The sequence below is a fragment of the Camelina sativa genome, chromosome 10 (genome assembly GCF_000633955.1).
Source record: "Camelina sativa cultivar DH55 chromosome 10, Cs, whole genome shotgun sequence".
Taxonomy (NCBI): Eukaryota; Viridiplantae; Streptophyta; class Magnoliopsida; order Brassicales; family Brassicaceae; genus Camelina; species Camelina sativa.
Genome location: NC_025694.1, coordinates 23,662,686 through 23,672,673, shown reverse-complemented (window position 1 = coordinate 23,672,673; position 9,988 = coordinate 23,662,686). Strand labels below are relative to the sequence as shown.

General features: G+C 36.1%; 1 protein-coding gene across 1 annotated transcript in view; it reads right to left on the bottom strand.

The window, feature by feature from the left end:
• Positions 1–8,873, bottom strand: part of LOC104719708 (nuclear pore complex protein GP210-like) — a gene marked incomplete in the record, with an annotated part of 13,826 nt that extends 4,953 nt beyond the window's left edge. The window contains 24 exon segments of the mRNA XM_010437672.2: positions 1–117; positions 536–606; positions 700–762; positions 852–1,007; positions 1,160–1,276; positions 1,390–1,509; positions 1,602–1,745; positions 1,984–2,052; positions 2,188–2,247; positions 2,444–2,635; positions 2,810–2,872; positions 3,029–3,139; positions 3,223–3,500; positions 3,622–3,745; positions 3,857–4,428; positions 4,537–4,648; positions 4,763–4,911; positions 5,430–5,565; positions 5,650–5,829; positions 6,263–6,609; positions 6,885–7,101; positions 7,182–7,348; positions 7,534–7,799; positions 8,331–8,873. Of these exon segments, the coding sequence (XP_010435974.1) occupies positions 1–117; positions 536–606; positions 700–762; positions 852–1,007; positions 1,160–1,276; positions 1,390–1,509; positions 1,602–1,745; positions 1,984–2,052; positions 2,188–2,247; positions 2,444–2,635; positions 2,810–2,872; positions 3,029–3,139; positions 3,223–3,500; positions 3,622–3,745; positions 3,857–4,428; positions 4,537–4,648; positions 4,763–4,911; positions 5,430–5,565; positions 5,650–5,829; positions 6,263–6,609; positions 6,885–7,101; positions 7,182–7,348; positions 7,534–7,799; positions 8,331–8,503 (4,004 nt within the window).

The window sequence follows — 9,988 nt, the reverse complement described above, 5'->3', positions numbered from 1 at the left end:
AGATCAGGCACAACAGATAAAATCATCGACGCTTCATACGTTCTAGATTCAGAGTACAAGCCAGGAGACACGAAATCACATGAGAAGGCAATTGTGACTCTGGTTTTGCCAGCTGATCTGTAATAGAAAAGGTAAGCTGCTCTTTAGAATTTGTTGAGTTGTTGAACAAAATACACGAATACACGAATACACGAATAAATTAGCTGAACAAAATACACGAATACTAAGCTGCATAAATTAGCTGAACAAAATACACGAATACTAAGCTCAAGTTATAACTAACAAATCGTGTCTTTGGCTAATACGTGCAAGCTAATTGCACTAGCTAAGCCTACTTCAAAAAGTTGTATGATGTTGAGCATGATGATGCCTTGTAAGGATATTTTAGACTAGTGAAAAGCAACTTCCCTATAGGGAAAAGTTTTTAATTAGCCTTACCTGAAAATAAATAATAACCATAATTGGACAACGGTTTGCATCTTATTAATCTATAGTGTACAAAAATGCAAGAGCACATGCGATAATCTTAAGTTACCTTCCTTGGACGACATTGACAAAACCAGCATTCTCTTCCGCATTAATGGATGATGCACTGAAAATCAACACCTTAACAAGAAAAAACAGAGCTTTATGTCATAAACATGGGAGTCGGAAAAATAACTAACTATTTATACTGTAATGGTGAACACTGAATTGGACCTCCTCATCTTCAATAGTCCACTTGTATGCTCTGCAGAGCTCATAGAAAGACAAAAGGTCTCCCTGATAATACCAAGAATCAGATTTTTGCAAGTGAGAACTCCAGACGAATTAACTTAAGCAGCGAGTTATTTCTGGCTAATGATTCTCACCTCAGGAAATGATGGGGACATAGGCATTTCATGTCCAACGGCCACAGTGTCACTTTGAGCTACCAGCATTGCAGCAGCAGGAAGCCCTACTTCAGCATTGCCTTTTGCCTGACAAACTACAGTACCTTCACTCCCGTAAATAGTTGCATAGATTGTCTGGTCACAAAAGAAACAAGGTCAAAATTTCATATCTTTCAAGTCCATATCTTTCCATAAAGCGTAGCTGGAATTTTCAGCCAAATTTTGTTCTGCTTTATTGGATTTGAGTATTGAAAAAAAAGGTAGATTTCAAAGCATTTTGCCCCTACCGTATTGCCGGGTGATGTTGCGTATAGGCGTCCTGATTTTTCAATCTTTGCAACTTCGTTATCCGCAGTGGTGTAGTCAACAGAAACATTCATGGTCGGGCCTCCTTCAACAGTGAGCTATAAGTACCAAAAAAAAATGCTTATCAGACAAAAAAATTGTTATGTGGACTACACAATGACCCAAAGCTCAGAGATTAAAAGAAAAAGATTAAATATTCCATATATCATACCACGTAAGAAGCACCGGGAACAAGAAATATTCCTTCTGGTTGAAGTCTTGGTGGGGAATAAACTTCGACTTTAATAGTTTGGCTTACTACTTTATCTCCTGACTGTTGTCTTGCGCTGACCTATTAAAAAAGTTTGCTTCAGATGTACTTAAAATATCCTAGTTCTAGAAGAAAATCATAACAGCAAGGAAAGAGTCAAGAAGAAAACCCACATATAGGGTTGTTATTCCCAGTCGTCTAGCAGCAACTTTAAAAGAGGAAGTTGCCACGTGTTCACCAACAGAAAGTAAATCATCATCAACGACATGCTCCACGAGATCATCCTCGATATGCACCATAATGTCCATAAGTGGGTACTGCACTTATTGACAGTTCAGCAATCAATAACTTGTATGAAAAGCTAATAAAAATATAAGTCATAGAGACATCGTAGTACAAAATATCATTTTTTAATGTTGATAATTTTTATATATAGAATTCAGATATATTATAGATTGATGTAGCTAGATAGACAATGCTTATTTTCATAACATGTTAGAGAAAGGAAAACAAGAACATGTGAATCAAATTATCTACAAAAATTATGTCTTAAACCTGGGAAGAATCAAAGGTCATCCCATCGTCAATGCCAGTCAAGAGATCAATGGAGTGTGTACTTCCTTCCTGCCGCATTCAAATTAAGCATGAGAATACCATACTAGATATCACAAAAAGCAAAGTGGAACCAAAAAAGAACTAAAAACAGACGGGGAGGGAATAGCAGAATATTAAAGAAAGTGATAGACCTGCTAAACATACCATTATACTTATCTGATCCGCAGATGCAATCTTTATCCAGTCCACATCTGCAACTTTAATCTGTATGAAAAGAATTGCATTGAAAGATTCAGGGTTCATGAAAATCAAGAGTGACAATCCAGACACTGATCTCCACACAACAGGCCCCAAAATATTCTCCGTTAGAAGTCATAGTCATCTTCCTCATACATTAACAAGTCAATAAAATCCCCCAATTCTCCAAAATTAGCTTATCATGTTTAGAGCACACACTTACCAACGCAAGAGCTGAAAGTGGAGGGGAAACTCCAATGTCGTATACTGTCACGAGTGTAGTCCCTAAACCTTTTGGAGACAGCATCATTTGCGAGCATTGCAGGCCAGATGGGGGCCGTATAACTTCTGCTACACGAGAATTATTCACAACTGCTTCCCACAAACAGCTCCCTCCAGTCATTGACAAATTTACCTTTGGTTGGAAAACTATTGAATTAGTACTACAGACCTAGTTCTGGTTCTCTCAAAAATTGTATAACCAGAGACCAATAAAGATACAGGGAAATGCATATGCTCAAACCATCAAATGTTTCCAATGTATCAATGTATGCACCAAACTAGACGCTTGCTAATGAGTAGGATTTACCTTGGCATTAGGATTAAAGAAGACCAGGTTGAACTCTGGTGTGACTCTTAGTGTGGAAACCAACTGCAACCAATTTACAGAAATAAAAAACAACTACAGCCGTATGATAGTAACAAGTTAATTCAGATAACAGAAGAAAAAAAATTGGAGCCTTAGCGGGAATACATGATAAAGAAATGTGGGAGTAATGAATAACAACGAATCTTCCAACATGCATACCTGTAAGCGTACAGCATCAGTGAGAGTACTTTCCGAACCTTGTGGAAGCAGAGTTGAGTATTGGCTTTTAACAGAATAATCAATACCAGAAACCGTGGCTCGAACAGTGCACTGTCAAAACAGTATATGGTCAAAGATATATAATTTAACAACGGAAAAATAAAATAGACGAGGGAATTGGTTAATATCTTTACCAATCCTGATTCATTGCGAAGAGCCAGAAATCTCTCCCAGCTAGACTTTGTCATTTTTGAGTTATAATCATCATCCCAGTATGCCAAACTTTTGCAACTGCTCAGTTCCCACCTGAGAGAAAGAGTTGACGAGTTTGAAAAAGCTTCTCCAAATTCGCTAATACCAACAGCAGCCACACGGATTATCTGCCCATTTGCCACAGTCACAGGAGTTACACGAAGTCTTCCTGGTGCCCTGTCAGCTTGACTAGCAGCTCTAATCACATCAAGCTTGTTAACTGTAAAATGACATGTATAACCTCAAGTCATGAGCTAATCATGGCATTCTTAAACAGTGGAGGTAAATCCTAGAGCAACTTTGAAAGATCCAACCTATGGAAGAGGAAATATTGAACATACCAGGTTCATCAACAATGAGCACAACAGAGGATGGTAAGCTGCAATGAACAGACAATACAGCTTCTGCCACTGCAGGTAAAGGATGGTCTATACCCACCAGATTCCCACGCAAGAAGACCAGTTTCTGGATGAATTCAAGCAGGGAAGAGGTGACAGCGTCATCTTTCACTTTAGATATCAAAAGTATTTGCAACAAATATCCATAAAATAATCACATAAAATGTCAGCAACTTACATAGGAGCCAAGCTTCTGGCATGAAATTTTATACATATTAGCGTGGCGGTCAAACTCATGATGGACGTTAACTCTGCTTGTACGATCCTCCTCATCTTCATACAGTGTCTTCACAGTCTCGGTGAATTCAACATTGCCATCCCACCTTTCAGGTCCCCCAAGAAGCATGACATCAACATATGTCCCAGGTACAAGATATAGCTTACTAACACCAAATTCAGTTTCTTCTTGTGCTTTATCAAACCAGTATCCACCATGATGATTCCCATCACTATCTTGTCTGACAGAAAGTGGCAGATAAGATCCGATACTCAAAGTTGCTTTCAAATCTATTGATTCACTTAAAGACTTATCAAAATAATGAAACTCTTTTGCCAGAGTTGCTTGTAGAACTGTGCGACCAGGAGACGAAGAATATATATAGGCCCGTGAACAAGGAGGACTGGAGTCTATGCTTATTAATTCGTCCAACATCATCATGTCAGATGTTGCATTAACAATAACAAAAGAGTCACTCCCCGCCTTCCACTTTATCAATGAATTAAAAGCATCACATTTAGAGAACGAGGCACCTGATATATAAGATCTCCAAGTTAACAATTTAAAAGAAAATAAAGCACAACAAAAAGAGATATGATAAATAAACAGCAGAAGTAACAAATGATAGTTCCGGTTATAACCATTCAAAGCCTTCATTGTGACAGCTGCTTGCAGGTATGATCCAACAACTCTCTCTACTGGAAACTTTTGCAACATAACCATAGAGGATGGAATGGAAACTTCAACAATAACCTATGAAGAATAAAATAATCAGCACCGTAACAAAGAGTTTGAGCATATGAATTTATTTATGATCTATTTGTTGAAATAACAACAAATGGAAAATATGCAAACAAGTTAACATACCTCATCAAAATTTTGTGAATCAAAAGTCGACACCACCTTTACAGTGGCTATTCCAGGCCTCTTTGCCTGGATAGTTCCATAAGCTGACACAGACAAAATGCTCATATCTGAAGTGAACCACTTGTAGTCACTCGATGCTTTTGCACAACCTACATTAAGGAGAATAATCATCAAGTCACTATGGTTGTCAAACAGGAAAAAAAATATGTCATGAGAACCTTAGATTGGAAACTGACCTCCTGTCACAATTAGCTCCATCTCCTGATAAACAGCAGGGGTCCAAGGGAGTAGGATCTTAGGTATGTCATCTTCACTGTTTAATGTGAACTGCACTTTTTCGCAAACCATAATTTCTTGAACAACCTTGAGAACCTGCTAAAGACAAAAATATTGAACCTGCAGTGCCAACAAATGAAACGAGACAAAAAGGGTTCCAAAGATATCTAATTTTCTCACCTCTTTTGAGTCCTTATGCCCATTGAAGTAAGTCAATGTAGCTGTCATCTCTCCTAATCCTGGTGAGATTGCTTTCAAAATTCTAGAATTTCGCTGACTATATTCAGAGGGAAGTTCATCTGGCAGTGANATAAGGAGAATAATCATCAAGTCACCATGGTTGTAAAACAGGAAAAAAAAATGTCATGAGAACCTTAAATTGGAAACTGACCTCCTGTCACAATTAGCTCCATCTCCTGATAAACAGCAGGGGTCCAAGGGAGTAGGATCTTAGGTATGTCATCTTCACTGTTTAATGTGAACTGCACTTTTTCGCAAACCATAATTTCTTGAACAACCTTGAGAACCTGCTAAAGACAAAAATATTGAACCTGCAGTGCCAACAAATGAAACGAGACAAAAAGGGTTCCAAAGATATCTAATTTTCTCACCTCTTTTGAGTCCTGATGCCCATTGAAGTAAGTCAATGTAGCTGTCATCTCTCCTAATCCTGGTGAGATTGCGTTCAAAATTCTAGAATTTCGCTGACTATATTCAGAGGGAAGTTCATCTGGCAGTGAGAGAATTTTCCAATAATCGGAATCGTTTCCATACAGTTTTATGTCATCCGTCTGCAATCAACACAAAGAAAATTATTATGTTGAACATACATGCAATATTATCTACGATAAATCATTTGGACAACTCAGCAAAGAAAAGAGAAACTTCAAAGCAATCAAATGAACAGCAGTGAGAAAATAAACAGCCACAAAAGACACGTCATCAGGCTTTTCTTCAGTATTAAAGATTTGAATACTGTGTAGCCAGCCACCAGCACTTTCCTCTCCAAGAAAAACACGCATGCTCAGTATAAAGAGACTCATGACCAAAGACATTGTGGTTACCCTTACAAGCTTATGGACGATTGATTGAAACCTAAAGATAAAGAAACTATGCACCACGTCCTATTGTTAGAATATACAGAAGCAACGTAACATTGTCACACAAAGAACTGATGCAAACTACGTGTGGGCATGCTAAAAAGGTAAAAGAAAAGAGCAATACCTCAGTTATATAGATTTCATGTGCATCAGGTCTTCCAGAGAAAATCTTCATTTGAATTAGATATTGACGACCAGACACCACATACCAATGCATGGATGATGGAAAAGGTTTTGATTCTATAATAAGATCCTCTGACATTGACCAAGGTGATATGTACAAGATAAGAGTATCTGGAATGACAACATTAATAGATGATCCTTGAATGTGGCCAGCAACCCGGGTATCCTCAACAACAACTGTTGTTGCCCCCAAGCTTAATGCTTTAGTCAGACCTAACAAAGAATCTACTTGAGCAACAGAAGAGTTCAATGCAGACCATCTATGATGTGATGATGGAAGATGCACGGCTGCAAATAAAATAAACAATAGACCAATCAAGACCGAGACTGGAAAGCAACATAGCATATCACACTCGAGCTACAGTTAAAAAGAAATTACAATATGATTTAACACCACTGAAACATCCTAGAACAATCCTGCCAGCTTGATATAAATGTACTAAGGCTGCTCTATACACTGAATTCATTTGACATATGTATCAAGGAAACTCAGCTTTAAACACACAAGGTTATCGAATAACCCAAACATTGCTAAATAACTAATCTCCAAGATGTAGACAAACCTTGAGGAACATTTCCACGCATGACCTTTAACGTGTAACCAAAAGAAGCTCCCATCAGGACAAAGACTGGTGAACGAGGCTCAAGAGACATGGCCTCTGCTACCGTTAGTACTATTTCATCGGCTATATGTGTAAGAGGAGCCTCAAGCAGATGAACTGAAACCTTCTCATGTCCAATTTTGGTTCCCTTCACGACAAACAAATCAGCAAATACACCCTGCAGTTACCATGTCACATTAGATCTCTCATCCATCAAATTTTCCAATTCAGTAATTCACAATCAATAGATATACATACACTATCTTCAAGCTTTTTCTGGATATCCAAGTAGCCACACAGTCCTCCACAGTCAGTCAACGGAGATTCCTTCAAAGGCACATGAGCAAGGTGATGCGTTGTTCCACCACTTTCAGGCGTCAGTTTCCACATGAATTGTAGACCCACCAGTGACGAGAACTCGTTTTCTACAGATAGATTTCAGAAGAGCAAAAAAAATTACAGCAAAAACTGAAGAAAAGCAGTACATTGTATCAAAACGTTAGGCTATAGACTATTAAGAATGTCAATGATAAACTAAAACCCAATTATCAAGCAGGAACGAAGAAAAAAGGCTGTGAAACGACAAAGTGAATACATCGAAAGCACTAACCTTCATTGTCAAAAGCGCGGACTCTAAGCATGGAAAGTCCATCAAGATCAAGCTTGATAGAATTATGAAAAATTTGAATCCGCGAGAAGTTGTCAATAAAGACTTTGCAGCGAATCACCATCCCGGTTTGTAAATCAGTGGCATAAACTGCAGTCTCTTTTCTACCACTATACGTGGCAATCGATTTCACACGCGCGCTGGTCGAGCAATGACTACTCGAATTAAACTCAGGTGTAACTGACAGAATATCATGATGATCCCATGACCTACAAAATTAAAAACAAAAAAAAAAAAAAAAAAAAAANAAGATTTATAATCAATTTATTCACAGATTTCTAAATTGAACAATACACAAGACATAAACAAACTAAGCTAAGTACTCACAAGAAAAACAGAACCTTAATCTCTAATCTAACAGTACAGCTTGAAAAGAAAAAAAACTTCCATACTAATAATAGTACAGAGAAAATCTAAAATCCAGTATCTCTACAACATTAGCTAGTATCTCTTGAATTAAGTTCCTAACACTAAAGAACACTCACTTAGCACAATTAAGAATAATATACTGTGGATCCATTTATAAAAATCAAGTAATCATGAAACGATATCACAAATTAAGCATTCCTATAATAATCATCATGTTCTGAGGAACTTCGAAGCTCTAATACAAAAACCCAGTTGAGAAAAAGCAATCATTCTTCTAATCAATCTCGTTCTAATCACAGTTTAGCAAATATATAAGCTGAGCAACATTGAACATGATAAGAGAGTTGGGGTTTTTTTTAGGGTAAAGGTACCATTTGAAGCAGCCATCACTTCCTTGAAGGCGATACTCAACTGGGTTCTTCATCTTTGGAGGTAAGAGTATGTTAACATCGGTAATGTGCGGACCAGAACCCAACTGCGATGATATCTCTCCAGCCGATAGCAACAGAACGAGAAAGAAGAAGCGGAACGAGAAACGAAACATTCTGTGTTTTTGCTTGTTTTGCTACATCAACGCGAACAAAAGAGAGTAGTTGAAGAAGAAGCCTGTAGCTTTATCGAAGCTTTATTGAATGAACAGTGATTTTAAAAAAAATCAGTGAGAGAGATTGAAGAAGATGGATGAGATTGATTGAAACAAACCCTAAAAGAAGGGTTTTTAGAGGGGTTTATGGGAAAAGGGGAAGAAAAGGTGACGTCGCAGAATTCTATTGGTGGTGAGGGAAGATTCGATGTCGTTTTAGCATTGTTCTGTGGGTTTTGCAAAAGAGGAGAGTGTTGTTCACGCTCCGATGATAGATTTAGATTTTCTCAGGTGCTCGGGAGAGAGAAATATGAACAGCTTTTGTTGTTCCCTTTTTTTCTTAGGGTTGTTTTTTGGAGTCTTTATTAAAACAAGCTTGGTCCCTAGATTCTCACGCTTTTTTAAATTCAGCATTAGACTATTTTTTAATACAATTTGTAATTAAGTAGCATCTATATTAACATTTTTAAAGTATATGTCTTTAAGTTTTGCTTATTTAAATTTTTATTTACAACATTAACCTCTAAAAAAATTCCAGAAATAACATTGCAGAGAAACTCAAATACTAAACTTTCTAAAATCGACCAACATTTGTTACATTTATTGCCATAAAATCTTAAAAATATCTATACATTTCGATTTTTCCAAAAACAGCTCTATCCATTAAAGTTTTAATCCCATAAAATCACCAAAACTATCTTTAGAGATTTTGTTTGTATAGACTTTCTATAGAAATTTTTGATTTACATATTTTGATTGTAAAATATAGATTTAGTCATCTACATTGCTTGATTTGAGGTACTTAGGGGTTGATTCCTCAGATTTCTCAAATTATAATAAATAAAACTAAATAATTATCCCGTTGTGTTTCTATAAATTGAAGTACATTTGGTGTCCTTTAAGTTATATTTATTTACAAAATTAATCCTTAAAAAAATACACATACAAACTAAATCAATTAGATTCCTAAAATGTCTCTACAAATTTGGTTTACAATTTCCTAAAACAATTTCTATATTAAGAAATTTATTACACTTAATAACATATGCCAAAAATATCTATACAATACTTTCTTCTTTTAAAAACTCTAATATTCAGTAATAACTATATTGTTTCATATGAACAATTAAAACTTTAATGGTTATAATATGCTGATAAAAATGCAAAAATAATTATTTCACGGGTTAAATCTAATAAATTGGAGTATTTATAATATAAATTAATATGTGGTATACTGCAAAATAACTTTTATGGATATAATTCTTTCACAGGTTAAATCTAAATAATTTTAAACTTACGGATTAAATTTAAAAACACTAAAAAATTAAAAATATAATAATGTAAGAATAATTCTTTCACGGGTTAAATATAAAAAGCAGTAAAAATTTCTATTTTTATAACCATAAGAAATTCGATACCGTACAAATGTAACATTAGTATAAATAA